We start from the raw sequence: 19,565 nt of genomic DNA on the forward strand, positions 1-19,565 counted from the left end.
CTTGCTTTTATTCTCCCTGCGGCCACCAGCTCCCCCTCCGCGGAGGGGGCAGGTCCCCAGCTCCCGGTGAGCGCAGGGCAAGCTGCGGCGGCTGTCTTGCCGTCTGTCCTGCGCGGGGCACAAGGCAAACTCGGCAGCGACGCCACACTTCAGCTGGTCCTTGTTTGAGACCCGCGTTTACTTTCTCGCGACCGTACTTTGGGTTGAACTACTTTTAACGTTATGCATTATTGATACCAAAATGCTGAATACTAAAAAGTAGGTTACAGTAAGTGGTGTATAATGGAACCCATGTGAGTTTAGGCATTTCTGCTAACCTTTGCGTTCAGTCCTAGGATGATTTTGAGAGTGATGCATAGGGATTTCCTAGCTTTAGGAAAATGTATAGTGCTGCACACTAGCCCAGGTTTCTTTTCTCCTGAGAAATTGCCTTTCTCAGCTTGTGCTATTCAAAAGTAGGTTTTGCATTTGCTAACATGATTTTTCAGTGCTTTTTTTTTTTTTTTTTTTTTTTTTTTTTTAAGATCCTTAAGTAACTGTTACATTGCAAACTAACTATTCCTTGTCTACTAATACTGGTATTAAAAACAAAAAGCAAAATGGTAAGGTAGCTGGGTGTTGTCATTGGTTTGGCTTTACTGGGCAAATCTCTTTTAAATAAAAAACTTGGTTTGATTAGAGACTCCATCTGACACTTTTTCGGGAATAGTAAGTCTTTATGTGTAAATAGCTTAAAAGCCTTGTGCTGTAAACTAGCATTTATCATATTTTTTTCTGTATGTCTGAATACATCTGTCAAATCTATGAAAATAGCCTTTGAAAGTGATGAACCATATTCCCATCTGCCATTCTTTGGGCTGTATTACACTCTGCAAGCTTTTCCCAGAACATTTTTAATCGACACTTTTAGTCCTGCGATTATCAGAAATACCAAGTTTTTCTGGTTTTCCTGGAGGACTTGCTGATGGTCCTGCACTGTTCAGCTGAAGTTGCTCAGACTTAAAGTAACAAACACAGTCTCGAATTTGTCTTTTGAAGCTGTTTTCTGTAATACAAATATGTATCATGATGAGAGCGCACAAGATGTTGCACCCACACCCAGAAAGAAGCATCCGTGCTGTGTGGTAGAAGTAGAAAAGAAACATCATTAGCCCTGTTAGGCAGATTAGAAGTCTCATGCTAATTTGCCTCAGCTCATTTTGACTCAGGTTGGGTTTTGAGCTGCCCCAGTTTGTTACTGGAAGAGGCAGCTGCCTCTTCTGAACCTGCAGGAGCATATCTGGCCACCTTCTGAAGTAACAGATCCTTCATGGAGCAGCAGTGGACTGCACCCCCATGTACACCTGGGTCACTTTCTACAATCCAGATGCTCTAGCAGATGTGAAATAAGAGGCTCTGCTGATTGCTCTGTTGTGGGAATGTGTGCTGCTGTGAAGGGAAGGGTATGAAAGCTTCAGGCACTACCTGCAAGCGTTGGGATTAATACTAGACCTGAAAGTAGGCGACTCTCTGACCTTAGCGGGAAGGATCTGAAACACTCTTGTGTTGGAAATCAACTTAAGTTTTGTGAATGAAGCTGATTGAGTTAAGGAAACGCCTGAGCATCGCAGTTTCATCTTCTTGTGCAACCAAAACTGAGTCCTCGTCTCGTGGCTGCTCAAACAGCAGCCATGCAAAGCTTGCTCCGGCGTCCTCACTGAGGTGGGTCACCAGTGGCTTTCCTGCCTGAGCCTGCTGAGCTCTCTCATCTCCTAGAGGCCTGACAAGAGTGGGTCTGGGGTGAGGGGGAGGATTTAAATCCCAATTCAGGAAGATACTTCAGCAAATCACGAGTTTCTTAATCTGCAAACTCTGCTCTGGCAGATGTCCAGCCCCGGGTATTTGCTGAACTGCAGTTTTAACTGGAAGTGGGTAGCAGGTTCTTGGACCTGTTTAGGAACGTGATTCATGTACAGAGTAATAGAGGTACAGACCAAAAGCAATTTCAAAAACAGAGCTTGAAGTGTTAGGGGCAAATCCAGGAATATGGAGTTCGATGCAATGAAGATGGCAAAGTGATTAAAATAAAAGTTGATCTTTTTAATATAGTTATTCTCAAGACACTTTAATAGATGTTACAATGCTGGAAGGATCCCATATTAACACCATTTGTGGGAGTACTGTTTTCCCTGATCTGGTTCCTTTGATTCAGTCTCTGTGACTTAAAATCCAAGATGTTCTCAATTGTCAAGAAGGAAATTCGGAAGAAATCTGAATGACTTCGCACTTGTGAATTATGCATTAATTAAGTTTCTTCTTGCCCGCCTCCCCAAAAACCCCAGACAACACAACCTTTAAACGCTCTCTTTTAGTATCATGAAGAGGGAGCACAAAATAATTGCATCTTATTTTTACAGGTCACTTTTAAAGTATCAGAATTTACAGGTCGTGTTTGAAAGAAAACTTCTAAAGTCTTCTCTTGCCTCCTCCTCCTCTGCAGCTCTGTCATGCAGCTCTGCAGGAGGTCTACTGAGTATACACTTGACTAAAAGGCAGATTGTCGTATGAGATGGCTACAGCTCAAATCTCCAGGAATTGTTTAAAAGCTCAGATAAAATTAGGAGCACCTAAGGTATATTTCAGAGCGTAGAAATACAAGCACTGCTGCCTAAAAATTGCAAAGGTTGCCCGTATGAAAATACAGCTGCATCTCCCCAAGGGATGGACCAGGGTCTCGGGCTGTAACCTACCGAGCGCCCGCAGTAACGCAGTGCAGGACAGGGCAGAGACTTCGGCTGCAGCCTGTGCGAGCCGGCGGTGGCTCCAGCGACACGCTTCTCCCAGCCCCTGCGGAGGCTCCTGCCTTGTCTCCCTTGCTGCTGTTACCTGGGCCAGCTCGATCAAAGCTTGCATGCCTGCCTTTGCTGGACTCCTGCCTCCAGGTGCAGAGCAGCCAGCCTTGGGCCGACAGGAGGAGTGATTTGTCTGTACGGGGCTATCAGCAAACTGTCCGTAAAAATGACAGTGCTAAATAGGCAAGTTTTTTTACACCTGCTAAGATTTTTTTTTTTTGCTGACGTGCACCAAGATCCCATCATCACGTGTCCCAGATCCCTCCTGCCCAGCTAATAAAGTGTAGGGCTTGCTTAACTCGTTTTGGAATGACATTCCTAACTTTGGAAGGGGCTTTTATGGTTTCCTTTCTTAAAACCGGCCCTTTGACTGGGCTTTTCTTGTCACTGAGCTTTAGAGGAAGGCTCCGACACTAATTATTGAAAGTTACCCTGGCTCTGCAGGGGAAAAACTGATAGTAGGAGAAGCTGAACAGCTTCCCCACGCTTGTGAAGTGGTTTTCATACGTAGGACTGATACCTGTGCTGGGACCCTTGCTGTAATCTAAGCCTGAGGTGTTTGCTTGGAGAATCCAGTAGTTTCCACCATGTCCTCCTTTTAGGTGAAGACGGTGGTATATTTTTGGGTTTGGGTTTTTTTTTTCCCAGATGTTATGCAGTGGTCATATCTTCCTGAGATTCCTTTCAGGTCTTTAAACCAAGTAGCTGTGTTTGAGGGGCTAGCAGTGGTTTAAAACAAGCTATTTGCCTTTGAAAGGAGACCGTAAAAAAAGACACTGTAGGATCCTGGTTTTGCGTAAGAAGCTTTCATAACAAATATACTCTGCTTGTAGGGAAATATGCATTTTCTTCTGATTTCTAGCCATCAAACAGACCAAGATGTGAAAGCTAAACCAGCTTGCTTGGTACCTGAAGTGTGTTTGCCGATAACAAAGTTCTTGTCGGACGATGGTGACAGCTACCTAACCTCACTGCTTGCTAGAGCTCTGCCTAGCTGTAATGCAGGGAGCTTTGCTGCTGATTGATACATTAAAAAAGTAGATTTTTTTGCTCCTGTGTTGGCTTTTGTCTAATACACAGACACAAGTGTGTATGGTAAGGGTGACTGCTCGATTGCTCTTTAACTTTAGCCTTCTTGTCTATTCCTGTCCTTATGCTGGTGCCTATACTTTTGTTTGAGTGTAGACTGGATTGCTGATTGATAACAGCAAAAAGACCATAACCCTGGATTTAAAAGAAATACACCTTGCAGCTCCTTTAATGATCTTATTATTAAATTAGGAATGATAATTAGTAACAAAGCTTAAAATCAATGTAACCTAGCACAAAGTGACAAAGGTAATGGCTAAGTGCTGGCAAAGAGCAGGTTGATGAGGTTTGGGTTTTGTCTGTTTCGTCTGTTCTTTTATAGCTCCCGAGTGAAAAAAAAGGCCTTTCCTCACGAGATTAATGAGTACTGAGGCCTCAGCAGGACAACAGGGAATCTGGCACCCAGCCTTTTGTAGGTCAAAAATCCCCATGGTGTACGTGGTTTGGGCTCTGGTGTCGCCGTCTGAATGCGTGAGTCACTGCGAGGAGGATTTTTCAGAGGTGGTTTTGCTGCGATTTCTGGGGATGGACCCATACTGTATTTCTCTGGTCATATATATAAAGCACAGTAAAAATGCCAACATCCCGTTAGTGCCGTGGTCCCGTTACCACCACGTGGTTAAGCGTGAGTTCATTTCTCTGAGCTTTCAGGGTTTGCATAGTGCACTTAACTGTTAATACGATAAAAAATGTCTGCGGTAGAGGAGGTCCGTGAGTGCTTGATGGGCAGCGTGTGCTAATGGGTCATCATCGCTTTAGTTTCCTCTGCGAAGGTTAGGGACTCGTTTTCCTGCTGGTGGGAGCAGTGGGACCAGGGCGGTGCAGAAGTCGGAGGGAGGCAATCTGTGAAGGCATCTCAGGGGGGATCTGCCTGGCTGTGGTGCTCGCTCCTTCCTTGCTCCGCGTGAGGAGCGATGAGTCACTTTGGCTTTTTCCAAAGGATCTGTTCCTTTGCAGGCATAAGCTGTTGCTGATAAATTTTTTCCTTTCATTTTCTTCTTTATGGCAAACCAGCAATTGATGTGTTTTGTCCCCAGTATAAAGAAACAAACAATACCTATCATTATACTGTGGGAAGGAAAATTGCACGGAGATAAAATACATTTTAACTGCAGCATCCGATTATAAAGGGTAAACTGCCAAAATTGAGGAGGCTTTAAATGTGGTAAATAACCCTAAAGAAAACTGGGTGTATCGGTGGTGATGGCATGTTACATGCTAAGCAAGGTGTAGTTCCCTGCCTCAGTTTGCCACATAGCTGGACAAATACTTGATGCATGGGGGAGATGGGACCTTTTTTAGTGGACATTAACCGTGGCCAGATGAGGTTTGTATTTGTCAGTCTTCCTTTAGCATTGAGATGTGTGACAATATAAAGAAAGGCGAAAAATAATTGTGGGCAAGGATACCAAGGTGAATTTTTGAGAGGAGAAAAGACTCTCTTAAGAGGGGGAGGGAGGACAATAGTGTGTAATGACAAGGGTTAAAAAAAAAAAGAGATGATGTGAGGGATGTGCAGAAATGGAAGGATGAGAGGTTTGAGCTGAAGGGGAGGGGTGTGCATTAGCGCAGAGGAAACCTCTCCCTACTGGCATGCATAGAGACATTTCCTGCCTTATGTTTTGGTTTCTTAATAGTTATCTGACTATAAAATTAACCTACATCATTTAATGGTAGCTGAATGGCAGTTAAATTAACCCACTTTCAAAATAGAGTTTACCTAGCCTGTCAGCTCTGAGACAGCCTCGTCCCCAGGCATCCGGGGCTGCAATCCGCTTCTCTGCCTTAACCTATTTCCCAAGCAGCCAGCCAAAGTGGTGCATCAGAAACAGGGTTTGCTGCTCAGCCTGGCAGCTGACAAAGAATACGGACACGTATTAAACCGCTAATTCATATTTCACTAGGCATTTTTGTGCAAGGAGGTATAGCATCGGCACGTGGGGATCGCTGCCGTTAGGAGTTGTGATACTGTTTCTATTAACAGTGTGGCCTTGATTATCTGAGGCCCAATTATCTGAATCTCCAGGTTATCTGAAATGGGGTCATATCCCCCAACGTCTGTTAATTACACCCAAGATACCCTCTGCTCTCCGAATGTCTTCCACCGGCCCCTCCCAAGCTTTGGCGACCAGGTTGTGCTAAGTGTGTTTAGCTCTAGCGAGCGCTCTACCTAGTTGCTGCATTTGGTTTTTTATATCCGTGTTGGGAAAAAAAAATATCCTGGATGTTTGCAGACTTTAAAATCCGTGAAGACTTCTAGAAGTAGACAGTGGCTGTGCGTGGCAGCGTGCCTGTTGGAGCTGGGACCAGCAATGTCTGCAGAGAGGGCATCCGATGCGTTTGGGTTTTCTTCCACCCCGCCGATGCAGCCCTGCAGTATAGGTGCAGCGTAGGAGGGGAAGGTGGGATTTACCACAGCGCAGCATATCCTGCTCGCAAGCCTTAATTTACTGCAGACGAGTGCACCTTCAGTGGGGGGCTCGCCTGTTATTGAACCTCTGCGGTTGCAGTGGCTCCAGCTGAGCTGCGTGTGCATGCCCGAGGGCTGGGTAGGGGCTGGGTAGGGAGAGCTTTGTCCCCCATTTACTGCAGGACAGACGGACGGGGAGCCGACCGTGATGGGCTCGGGAGCGGGGAAGGGGCCATACACCTGCCTCACCTCGGGTCCGGAGCCCGTGTGCGTTCCCAACGCATACCCGGGACTGCTAAAGATACTCAGGGCGTCCCTCCCTACTCCATAGGACTGGTCCCTGTACTTTGTTCTCCCTTGCCTTAACTGGGTGCCGCTTTTTTAAAAACATGTGCAAAGCTGTGAAAATCATTGTAAGAACTTTTTTTTTTTTGCCCTGTATGCTTTTGTTATCTATCTTCTGGTGCTACCTGATTTTCCATCTATTCCGGTCTTCTGGTGCTATCTATTCTTTTGGAACACCTAGCTCAGGGAAGATGCTGAGTACTGCCTCAGAGAGAAACACTCATGGTAATTTTTTTTTTTTTCCTTAAAGGGAAGATCCCAGATGTCCTTGATAATTAGAAAAATTAGCAAGGACAATTCTGGAAAGGCTTTGAAAGCTAGTACGTAGAATAATGTTTCCAACGTGATAAATTTCCCTTGGTTTTAAGGCAATAGCTCAGTGGTAAGATTTTTAATTAGTCATTAAATATTGTATTAGAAGTATCACAAGTGATGATAAACTACTGTAGAATACGGCTGGGTTAGTTACTTGGGGAAGATGGGAGTGCAGGAAGCTATGACAGGAATATAAAAAAGATAAACTTATTTGAGGTTGCTATTGTTGTTTTTTTTTAAAGTAAAACCAGCTTTGGTTTGTTTGATTTTTATTTGGCTACAGGTGGGGAGAAGGTGATTTTTACTGTTTAACTACTTTAAAAATAAATAAACAAATAAAAGACACTACTCTGAAGGGTTAAAAGTCTGAATCGGTAATGGATGTCTGTTGTTTGTCCCATCAGCTGGCTGCTTGTACAACCTGGGTACCTTGACGAATACGTGCAGCTAACAAAAACCCCAGCCAAACAAAACCCATCTATAACTTGTTTCTTCCTGGTTTTCAGTTGAAATGAAGCTCAATCCATCCCCACGCGCGTCACCAAGGACGGCATAAATTCAGGGACCTTGAGAACCCGGCAGCAATATTTCCATAGTTATTTTGGCCGTGCTTTGCACAACTTCAGCTTTTAATTTAGAGAAGAAAAATGCTTTTTCTCCTTCCTAGCTGTTGTGTGGAGCCTCAGCTCTTTCTGTGCTGCTTTTCTGTCTTTTTTCAGTGCAGCAAGACAGAATTACTGTAGCACCCACAGAGGTGTGAAGGGACTCATTCATCTGTGTGGGGAGTGTTGGGTGCCAGGCATATTTCTGAGGATTGAAATACAGGCATTTAAACTGGTACATCCAGTGTCAGCCTTTAATTGAGGCTTTGAGAGATGAGCTCCAGAAAATCGTGCTGCAGTGGCTTACATGGCTGTTTTGCCCTTCCCCTGCAAGGGATCACCGCATCCCAGAGCGGTGCCAGCAGAAGAAAACGTGTCCCCCCACCTCCACCTCCCAAAGCACCAGGTCTTTGCTGCAGCAATGAGTGAAGATGGGTTTGATTGCGATACCGTGTGTCAAATGGGGAGGGAATATGCAACGTGGGTTGCCTTTTGCTGCCCTGGGATAACAATTTCTGGCAGAGAACTGGCAGTAGCCGTGGCTCCGGGTCCACTGCGGTGACATTGGCGTGGGCTGCTGCTGAAAGACGCAGTGCCACCTCCTGCCTCGGTCCCGTGCCTTTCCCTGCCAGTGTTTGCTTTTGCACAGCCACTCCAGCAAGCTGAACCGGGGCTGGCAAAGAACTCATTTCCCCCATCCGCTGCGCAAGACCCTCGTGTGGCTCTGTATGCAGCCCCCCCAGCACTGGGGAAAGCGAGCCCACCTTTGGCAACCCACAGCCACAGCTGCTTTCAAGCACACATTTAACACGAAGGATTCACAACGCCCCTGGGGCTGGGGTCAGCTCACCTGACTGCCAGCGGTGAGCAAGCTCCTTTTAAGAGGCTGCTCCTCCTTTGCGATCCCTCAAAATGGCATTTCCACTCGCCCTGAAAAATAAATGAAGTGGCTGAAGCCAGCAGGGCTGGAGCTGCCGCCCGAGGGCAGCGAGACACGCTGCCTCCGACCTTGTGTCAAAGTGGGCATGGTCAGTGCTTTGAGTTCGGCTGATGGAGAGCATCGCTCCCAAGTTAGGCTTTCTTCTTAGTCATCCATGTTTCTCAAATCTCCGCTTTTACCCAGGTTTCCAAGGCACCCTTTGGCTTGGTGGGGTACTCCAGTGGTACCTCTAGTTTTGGGTGGTGCGAGGCAGCGCTCCGCCGACTGGCACAGAGTCAGCTGTGTGGCAGCAGGAGAGGGAGGGGAGAGGTCATCCCCGTAAAAATACTAAATTGGATTTTATAAGTTTATAGCTATGTTTTGTTTCTTTTACAGAACTATAATCCTGGTGCTTAGAGTGGTCTGAAAGGAACAGAAACACTTAGCCTTGAACTTTTGTTCTGCTGCTGCTTTTTGTGCCTCTGAGGTACAAAACATACCTGTAAACTTATAACCAATCAAACCGATGTTCAAGGGCTAAAAAAAGAAACGCAAAAAGGGCACAGGCTGCATGTTCAATAGTGAGAAACTTGGGGTGGGCAAACCAGAAGATTGCGGTTGGCAATCAGCAGGTTTTCGGAGACCGCCGTCCCAGGTAGGTTGGTATGAACCAGCTGATTTCTTTCTCCCTCTCTTTCTGCTCCCCTTTGCTCCCCCCTAAAATACACTCTTGAATCACAGGCAGGCTGGGCTGCCCGTAAAGCTCTGTTTCTCATGTTCACAAGCAGAATGAGCACAGTGTCACCCCGGTGCACACGGAAAAGGGGAGATGTGGCAACCCCACCAGTGGGTCAGGGGCACGGCAGGAGCTGGCTTCGCAAGGTGGGCAAAGCTCCTTGGGCTGCACAGGATGAAATTCAGATAACTTGTCCTCTCCCCCCCATACTGTAAATCCTATACCTGTGCAGTCTATAGGTGTTACAGACAGACAAACCCCTGCCTTCCCCCAGCCCCATCATCCCCAACCGCGTGGCCTTTGTTGAAAGCCCCGGGTCCCCCCCCAGCAAGAGCTGGGGGAGGGTTGACTTCAAACTCCACTAAACAGTAGAGGCACAATGCAAACAAATGTATTGCAGCACGCAGCTATGCAAATAGCTTTAGAGCACAGCACGTTTTCCCCAGCGTTAATTGCTGCACCGCCAGGGTTGCGTAGCAACAGCTCCGTTTGTGTCTCTGACAGCCCCTGCCCCTTGATGCCTCTGACACCTTCTGCGGCAGGCGGGGAAGGAGGAGAGAACAGGGCTGCCCTGGGAAAGCTAGAAGGGCCAGGAGGTAGTGAGGGGCTCAGGTGATAAGATTTGCTTGGGATGCTGGGGTGTCTTCTGCTGGCACGGGGCGACACGTGCAGTGGGCTGGAAGCAGGGCGCTGGAGCCCCCAGCAACTGCAGCCTTGTGTAGGCAGCTTTCAAGGCTGGCGGCCAGAAAGGGCAGACCTGCCATCTCCCAGGCTCTGTGGGAAAGCTCACTGGCAGGCGGGTTGTCTCTCCCATCGCAGTGAATCCTTCTGGGTACCCCCTATGGGGTTGTGACTGCGCTTGCGGCTTGGCTGTAGGGATAGAGGGTCCCCAGTAAGTCGCCTCTCCTGGCCACAGAGCTGCAGTAGGCTTGTGGCTTCCCCAGCCTTTGAGAGAGATGACACATTCCTCGTGCACACCCAGAGCTAAGAGAGCCTCGGACCAAGCCCCATGGGAAGGGGCGAGCACAGGCGCTGAGGAGAAGGCTGCACAGGGTACGGGCAGCCCTCGGCTCCCTTGCTTGTCTGCTGAGCCCAGCAGCTTCTGCCGGGCTGACCTGTGCCTCCCGAAAGGGAGGCTCTTCAGAGACAGGGGTGTCTGCCTCCCGAGAACTGTTTTTCCTCCTGTTTAAAACCATGTTCCCAATTCCCATCCTCTGCGTTAGCCAGTCGGTCTTCAGTTCCTGCTGCACCTTTGCCAGCAGGGCTGAGGAACCTGTTAGTAGCCAGCACCTTCCCCAGGGAAGGCACTTCAGCTCTGCAATAAGCTCACCTCTCCTCTCCTCTCTGATAAGCCACGGAAATAAATAGTTTCTCTGCAACAGTTCACACAGTCCATAAGCAACCCTGCCTGAAGCCATGGGGCACTTGAAATAAACTCTTCTGTTACACCTGAGCATGAAACAAGCTCTTCTCCGAAACTGCCTTAAGTAGGGAGGACGTGGGCAATCTTGGCGTCCATTGGCCGCCGGGCGAGAGAATGGCCATGGGCATGTTTTATTTAGTAGTAATAGCCAGAACAGACAGGAATGGTGGGAAATGCGGGCCAGGTACCAAGGCGCACAGATTAGCAGGTTCCAGGGAGTACAGAGCTGTGCCTGGGAGATCTGGGGATGGAGAGGCACAGGCTGCGGCTCAGCACCTCGGGGGGACGGGGAGAGGAGGGGCCGAGGTGGGACCCAGCCGTGCTCAGAGCCTGGCTGCAGGTGGCAGGGAGAGCTCTGCCTCAAGCTTATCCTTTGAAACTGAGAAAAAGGGGATACCGCCTGCAGCACCCAAACAGGAGTGGGCTGGGGAAGAGCAGATGAGCTCAAGGCGAGAAGTTGCAGCCTATCTTTGAGCCAAAGGGATGTGAAAGCAGAGGACCCTGCATGCAACGCACCCGCAGAAGCAGGTGAACTGTGTCGCTGAGCGTGAGATGGGTCTTCTAAGGACAAAGGGCACTGAGGCTGAATGGATTTAATTCCTTTATGAAGCAGGAAAAAGATTTATCTCTGTTTTTTTAAATTTACAGCTTGACAAGCTGTGTGTATCTCAGATTGACTCCTTGGAGTACAGTGGGGCAGATGATAAGGTGAAAATGAGCACCATGGCCTCAGTCACACTTCAGAGAAAGAAACTAGGTGAAGGCAAGGCAGAAATGCCACTGGGAACCTTTAAGACCAGGCAGCACCAGTCTCCTCCGCCATACGAGCAGGACGTGGGTCTTTTCCAGCCCCGCAAGTCTGTGCAAAGCAGGCACGACCTGCGGCTGGCTGTGTTCAGCATCGCTGCTGCAAGGCGAGGAAGGACCATGCCCGGCCACTTTGGTCCCTTCTCCCAAACTAGGGACTCCGTACACAGACCCACAATCTCCTCCCTCGCCAGGCATCGCCCAGCCGGTATCTCGCCTTTTCTTCCTCGCCGCCCACCCAAGCAACCACTTCACCTATGCCATGGGCTCTTCCTTTGCAGCCATTTGTGTGTAGCACCCGAAGGTGCCCCAGCAAGGAGGGATTTGGCTGTTTTGCCACCGTAACCTCTTCCCGAGGCTGCCCGGGGAGCGTGGCGGCGGGGTGGGCCGGGGCAGGGCCACACCTCTGCTGCCGCCGTTATAAATTCAGGCTCGCTGGGGGAAGATGGCTGCCGCTCTTAGGAGCTGGGCTTGCGAGCAGGTAAGAGGAAAGCAACCGCCCTCTTAGCAAAGGTGGAAAAAAAGTTGTGCTGAGCTCTGCCTCTTCGCAAAGCCTCCTGCTCCAAACCCTCCTCTTGCAGGGGGGGCGAAAGGGTTTTTATCCCCTTTGTTATTCAGCAGGGCAAGGGGAGGAGCTGGGCTGTGTAAGAGATCCTGGCTGACATAACCCTTCCCATGCAGGGCTCTGGAGAGGGGCCAGGTTGTACCTGAGCATTTTTATTTAAATTAATCCCAGGCATTGCAAATTGAAAGTCATCGAATCACCAGGTAGAACCAGTCGAAACGGTTGCTGGTGGGCGTTTTTCTCGCCCAGGTGTAGTAAAGCAGTCTCGAGGTACGTTGTTTATTGCTAACGCCGGGAGTACGTTCTGGAGGTGCTGGAGCACATTTGGCGAGCTGAGCTCACTCAGCCTTTCCGGGCGGTTTTGGGAGAACCTTGCCCGAGAAGCCTTTAAGGAAACTGAGTGGCTGTTATTGAGAGGCAAAGCCTTGTTATGCTTAAAAATTTGGGCAAACTGGAAAGCAAAGGGCTGGCTAGCAGATGCGCACGGCAGGCTTGGCTGCAGCCGAGTTTTTCTGGGTGAAGAGGAGACTGGGTGCCACCTGGCCAGCCCGGTGCCCAAAGCGGCCCCCGGGCGCCTTTCCCTGCCCTTTGCCGAGTTTGGGAGCGGACGCCAGGCGCCGGGGGAAGCGGGTTGCTGGAGGTGCCTCCCTGGCGCTTGTCAGTTCAAAGCAAGCAGCCAGCAAGCAGTAAGTAAGCAGCAGGTGAGGGCTGCCCGGGGCCAGCTCCGGCACGCCGGCTGCCACCGAGCGTGGCCAGCTCCGGTCCCCGGCTTTCCCTCCTCCTCCTCTCCACTGATGGCTCCTCCGACCCGGGGCTCTTCCTACCTGTCCGCTTGGCAGCATTGGGAGGGAAAATTCACTCTAGATAAAGCTGCTTTTCCCCACCCTGGCCTCGAACCCGGTGATAAGCGTTGCCCCCCTTGACCCAGCCAAGTGAGCGAGGTCGGTGTCCGATGCTGGGGGAGGGGAGAGCAAGGCTGTAGCGGGGGGAAACGACTTTCACTCCTCTGGTACAAGGCCAGGAGGTGCAAAGTGCAGAGCAACCCGCCGTTGCTGGCAAAGATCCTGTGCCAAACAGCGTGGGTGCCAAGGCGCGCAGCCCCCTCGGCGTGGCAGGGACGGGGTGGGAATTGCCTGTGCTGCCGTTGGGAACAGATACGGTCTCCATAACAGTGCCTGGCGTTGCACTTCTAACAAGTTCATGCAAACACTGGGTAATTACCCCTGAACCTCTCCACCAATAAGTCCTAATTAATTGCCTCTGCCAAGCAGGTAAATGATAATCGCCTTGGTTGGAGAGGCAGCTAGTGGCAGTGATCCTGCGCTGTGGAAGCACGCTTTCCTGAGCCACCACTGCACGCTGACAGTCAACCCATCAGCTGCAGAGCCACTTTATTAAATGGCAGTAAATCAAAGGTCAGCGCAAATGGCAAGGCACCGCACTGCGCAAGGGTGCATTGCTGCCCGTACGTCCTGCAGGCTGGGAGCTCGCCAAAAGTTCTGCACCGTTTGCAGAGGAGGCTCAGATCTGCTCAGTTTGCCCTAGACCCATCTTCTGCCACCAAGATGTAAGCAGAATTTGAAGACTTCCAGTAGTTCAAGACTTCTGGCATCTGGCTGCCTAGCTGGGACGCTGCTCTGCTCCCACCCAGCCTGGCTGTGCAGGTCGAGCATGCAGAGGTGTGCAGTCGTCCTGGTGGGTCCCAGAAGTGCTGGGCCTTCTACACCCAGCACTGTGCAGATACTAAATCTGATTCTCACTGGGAAATTTAGGTTTGCTTTGAACGTGTCACGTGGTGCCTACACACCAGGATGTCCTAGGCAGAAGTGTAATTATGGGTGCTCTGGCAGTGGGAGACAAACAAAAGCGCAGTCCGTGTCCTGCCAGCAGTATGCATACATAGGTGTGCGTGCTGGGGACTGAAGGGACACCTGCCAGCCCCGCGACAGCAGGGTGCTTGATCTCACCTGGAGGTCAGGCAAGCAGTATGCCTGAGTGGGAGGAGAAGGGTTATTCCTGTTTTGCAGCATAAACATTTATTCCCTGGGACATGTTACTGATTGCTTCTTTCTTTGTCTCTCTAGTGAGGATGCAGCAGAGACAATAGCAATAGACTCTAACAATCAGCCGAAGTCTCCACTGGAAAAGTTTATGGTCAGACTCTGTACACATCACCAGAAGCAATTCATTCGTGTGCTAAACGACATATACACTGAAGTACAACCAGATTCTGAAGGCCAGCAGTTGTCTGAATCCGAGAGCATGGAGGCCTCTACTTGTGGCTCTGGTTGTAGCCAGCGAAGCACTGAAAATCAGGATAAGGGTGCTACTTGTACTGAATCAAAGCCCCCTTATTCCTCAGACCCAGGACAGTCGGGGTCTGATGGCCCCCTGCATGTTACAGGACAAGCCCCGAAGCAGCCGGCAGAGCTGAAGTCTCTGGACAGAGCAGAGAGCTCCAGTCCTGCTTTGAGAAGGGACTTCTCCGAGCTCCCCGTCACCAGGCTTCGTTCTGCTAGTCCAAAGGATAGCTCCACCCAAGGATACCTCAGCACGTTGAACTCTGCCTCTTTGAATTTCCATCATGCCGCAAAGAGCCTGGAAGGGCAGCAAGCTGCTGGACACGAGCAAGAAGCCGGTGTCAGAAAGTGTGAGGACAATAAAGAGCACCTAGCAGGTAAGACTCTCGTGGAAGGTTATATCTCGGTCAAAGTGGCAAATGTGAACGGCAGTGAGGACAGCTTAGACAGCTGTCTGGGGTCCCAAAAGAGCTCTTTCAGAGCTCTGCCAGAAGAGTCCTGGGATCCCGGCTTTGCGGTGACCCCCCCTCGCAGAGCCGACAAAGAGAACACTTTGCAATGCAGCTCGAAAGCATCTTTGCACCAGGACTTAGATGCAAAAGAACAAGATGCAAGACCAAAGCAAGAAAACCACCTGCACACCGTGGCGAAGGGCAAGGCAGGCTGCCACCTGCACCCGGCCGACAAGGGCCCGCTCGACAAGTCCAAAGAGGGCTGGCTGCCCGCCGGCGCCGCGCCAGCCGCCCACCGGACCCCCGGCGGGCACCCCCGCGCCAAGGCAGCCGCCCTCAGATCCACTCGGAAGAGCAAGAAGGCGTCGGGGCTGAGGATCAACGACTACGACAACCAGTGCGATGTGGTCTACATCAGCCAGCCCATCACCGAGTGCCATTTCGAGAGCCAGCGGTCGGTGTCGTCCCGCAAGACGGCAAGGAAGAGCACGCGGGGGTACTACTTCAACGGGGAGTGCTGCGAGCTCCCGACTGTCCGCACGCTGGTTAAGAGCTCCCGGGCGGAGGAGAGGGGGAGCAACCCGGCACTGCGAACAGAGACCCTCGTAAGCGCTAAGCCGCCCCTGGTGCTCTCGGTGGGAGGGTCTGCGGGGGCAGAAAGGGAAGGCGAGAAGAGGGTTTCCCTGAGGCTCCTGGCTAAAGGGGGACCAACCAGCCGAGAAATGAGAGCTGAACCGGGCTCCATGCAGCCCCGGGATACCCGGGCGCTGCGGTCGAGGGAAGCCGCCATAGCCGTGCCCTTCTTCTCCCTCTCTGCTCCACCCAGCCCCCAGAAAGAGGACAGCTCAGCCGGCTCGCCGCCCCCCGGCTCCCCTCCTGCCGAAGGAGGGGGGACGAGAGCGGGAGGCACCGTCCCCTGGGAGGCTCCTCCGGAGGATGGCAGCAGCAGTGGGCAGGCTGCCGATTTTGCTGCCCTTCCCGTCTCAGAAGCACCTGGCGGGGAGAAAGGTTGCCCAGGCTCCGATGTACAAACTGATCCGGACCTCCCCGCCAGCCCGGAGCCAAAGTCCCCCTTGCAGCCCTCCGCTGCTGCGGACACAGCACCCCTGGCCCATGATGGCGCCAGGGATCCTGCCCAGCTTCCAGGCGCGGGCGATGCGGAGCCCTGCGGGCTGTGTCCGGCAGAGCCCTCCCCGTGCTCTCCAGGCCAGCAGGTTCCTGATGAGCCCCCTGCCACCGTGGACGGGGGGAGCCCCCCAGAGCCCCCTGCCACCTTGCAGTGTGTGGATGTGAACAAAAGCATTGATGCTGAAACAGAAGCCGAATTATCGGGCATGGTGGGTGACGGCTCCCTTGAGCAAGAGGAGGCTGTCCCGGCCAGCACAGCCCTCCCCGAAATCTTGGAAGGGGAGGCAGTGCCGAATAACAGCCCAGAAGGTGAAAAAGAGCCCATTGAAGGGGAAACGCCGCCTGAACCCGATGGCTCAGACACTGCAGGGAAAGACTCTGTCTCTTCCAAAGACAGCCTAGACAAGAAGCGAAAGAAAGGCAGGAGAGTGCTTGTGGCATCGGACCGGCGTCTCCGAAGCCAGCAATCCCAGTCACCTGCCGAGGGCAGTGCTGAGGACACTGCTTCTTCCAGCTCTGTGCAGCTTCCTTGCCTTCAGATCAAACTCTCCAAGAGCCCTGGCGCTAAGAGGTTCAAGAGGGAAGTGCACCTGGATGGGGCAGCGTCCGTGCACTTCCCAAACGACTGCTTCCCCAATGTGCTGCTCAAAACCAGCGAGGGGCTGGGCACCAGCCAGGCTCCAGAGAGCATTGCTGAGCAGCGGCCAGGCGAGGAGAATGGTGTCACTACCAGACAAACCTATAAAAGCATCTTAGCAAAAGAGACTGCGGCAGAGGGAGAAAATTCCTCTAAAGACGACCCCGCTGCTAATGGCAGCCAAAGTCAACCAGGTGAGATGCTGGAAATCAGTGTTCGGGCTGATTCCGAGAGGCAAAGCATTCTCCTCGCTCCAGAGGAGAGCAGCATGCCTGCAAATGATGCCGAGCAAGTGGATGTGAAACCAGGCGATGCCAGCACAAAGTACGAGGAGAGCTCCAACAGTGCTATGGACACAGGCAAGCTGGAGAGCTATGAGCCGGTGGCCAATTCGTCTCCATGTCCCAGCAGCAGAGGTGGAAGCAAGCATCTTCCAGCAAAGGCTGCGAAGCATAAAAAGGTCGCCCTGCAGTTTTATAACTTAAGACACACGCCCATATCCGTAGACACTGCAAAAAAGAGTACACCAGGGAAGGAGTCTTTGCAAGCGATCCCCAAACTAAGGGACGAATGCAGTTCAGGGAATGACGACTCCTCGGCATTGGAGGACATAGACATGGCTGACAGCAAACCAAAGTTCATGGAGTGGTGTGCTGAAGAGGAGAACCAGGAACTCATTGCTGAGTTCAACACCCAGTACATGAAAGTTCAGAAGGGCTGGATTCAGCTGGAGAAGGAGATGCAGCCAACCCCCAAGGTAAAGAACAAAGCCGACAAGCTGAAAGAGATTTGGAAAAGCAAGAAGAGGACACGGAAAAGTAGAGGCTCACTGGAAGTGCAGAAACTTTCTCCTGTCCAGATGCTGTTTATGAAGGCCTTTAAGCTGTCTGACATCTGCCAGTGGTTTCTGGAGACAACCGAAACCAGGTCTCTAGTGATCGTGAAGAAACTCAACACCCGTCTCCCAGGGGAGATCCCCCCCATCAAAGTCCCCATGCAGAAATATTCCTCTTCCAGTCTCTACCCCAGCTCACTGCAAGCTGAACGTTTGAAAAAACACCTCAAGAAGTTTGCCGCCACTACCCCGGCTCGGAATAACCTGAAGAACCAAAAGCTTTGGGCCAAAATTCGGGAGAACGCTGATAAAGCAGAGGCTGAAGAAGCCACCACTCCTAGCCAGCTGTCTCCCACCGACGCTGGCGCCGAGGACCTGAGTGAAGACAAAACCATCCAGCCTACCCCCAGCTTGCCCACGCAAGCCAGCACCAGGATCCTGCGCAAGTACTCCAACCTGCGGGGCAAGCTGCGAGCCCAGCACCGCGTGGTGAAGGCAGAGAAGAAGAGCGACGGCCCAGGGGACCACCCATCCCTGGAGAGCAAGCAGAGCAGGAAAAGCGTGTGCATCAACCCACTGATGTCTCCAAAGTTGGCCTTGCAGATCAAAGCAGACGCCTTTCCTGCTAAGTCTCCGTCAGTGGATGGGACGGGGAAGGGGCGGAAGGGGAAGAGCCGGTCCCAGGAGGACCCCTTCCCCAAAGCGGATCTCCAGCTCAGCAGGAAGAAGAGGATGCTGAAGGAGAGCGGGAGCACCCAGGAGCGGTCCGGCTCCTCCACCAAGGACAAGCTGCCTGCCAAGAAGGCCAGTAAAATAAAGCATTCGGAAGTCAGCACAAAAGCTCCCGCCACCCGAAAGCAGGCTGCCATGGAGAGGAGCAATAAGCTGGCTAGAAAAATGTCTTTGAAAGAGAAGAGAGCCCCGAAAAGGCAGCTGGAGAAGGTGCGGCTCCCCATGCGGAAGGGCAAGGAGAACACGAGCAGACGGGCCGTGCTGCTCCCCAGCCACGAGGAGCTGGCCAAGTCCCCAAAGCAGAAGCCCCTGGGGGAGTCTTCCACGCGGTCGCAGAAGATGGCCAACAAGAAGCCCAGCAGTGGGAAGACCCTGACGAGGTCCATGAAGAAGATGCAGGAGAGCAGCGGGTCACAGGGCAAGAGGAAGCTGAGGGCAAAAGTGGACTGTTCACACAGCAAGCGCTCACGACTGGATCCGAAATAGCAAAGAACCGGTAGCCATGTACAAAACTGATGTATAGTAGTAACCCTTTACCATGCATTAACTAAAGCTGCTTTTATAAGCTGTAGCAAGCCTTTAAAAATCCGCAGTTAAAGGATAACGCCCGTGATTTTAGGCATCAGCAGATGGGTCTCGGACAGAGAAGAGGTCGGCCTGTCTGGCTCTGCTGTTCAGAAGGAAGTTTCTGCAGTTTGAACGTTCCTTGGGTTTTTTTTTTAAACTTGGAACCAGGCAGTTTTAGTTAAAAGTACAGTGCCTTATTTATCACTTTAAAAATAAAAATAAGAAGCTCGTCTGTGTGATTTGGAGGCTTGCGTTTTATACTTGAGGCACAAGCACTTGTACTGTAGCAGAAAGAAAACCACCTTCGTGCACATGAAGTAGCTTTCGGCAGCCTTTGGGTGCACGCAAACGTTTCCCTTTCCTTCAGAGTCCTCCTTCTGTCTGTCTTTAGTGGCATTTAAAGCAAAACCAAAACCATTTCCCATCACTGAGGGAGAGAAAGGCGAATTTGTCCTTCGTCAGTTCATTAGTAGCAGCTGCTGGTGTCCCATACTGTTACCTGCATAAAAGTATTAATTAGCTACTGGTGTGTGTACTGCTGATGGCTGCCTTGCTCCCCTGTTGCACAGCCCCTGGGGTGGGGAGCTCCTGCTCAGGCGGAGGCGGCGGGGGAGATGCTGCGGGTACCAGGCTGCCGCATCCACTGCTGCCGGGCGGGCGCGCTGGGCTGTATCCGTCTTTATTTCTTGCTGGCTTCAGGGATGAAGCGGTCCTGCCATGCCCTGCTTTTGGACAGACCTCCTTCTCCCATTTTGCTGCACTCGTGGTGATTTCTGTAGTCTCTGATGGCAAAGCAGTTTCTGCAGCGCTTCGCTGAAAGTTGAATCTCTCCCTTTTTACGGGCTCGAGCTCCTTCTGATGTTGGTGCTCTG

At 51.4% G+C, this 19,565-nt stretch overlaps 1 protein-coding gene across 1 annotated transcript; it reads left to right on the forward strand.

Annotated features, from left to right (window-relative positions):
- Positions 1 to 9,082: 9,082 nt before the first annotated feature.
- LOC309588927 (uncharacterized protein) lies at positions 9,083 to 18,762 on the forward strand (the record flags this gene model as incomplete). Its single annotated transcript, XM_082308739.1, has 4 exons — positions 9,083 to 9,166; positions 11,319 to 11,584; positions 12,292 to 12,312; positions 14,127 to 18,762. The coding sequence occupies 4 exons, from the start codon at positions 9,083 to 9,085 to the stop codon at positions 18,610 to 18,612; spliced, it is 4,857 nt and encodes a 1,618-aa protein (XP_082164865.1). The 3' UTR covers positions 18,613 to 18,762.
- Positions 18,763 to 19,565: the final 803 nt, after the last annotated feature.

The sequence above is a fragment of the Platalea leucorodia genome (genome assembly GCF_965183815.1).
Source record: "Platalea leucorodia genome assembly, chromosome: 4".
In the NCBI taxonomy this organism is placed as follows: Eukaryota; Metazoa; Chordata; class Aves; order Pelecaniformes; family Threskiornithidae; genus Platalea; species Platalea leucorodia.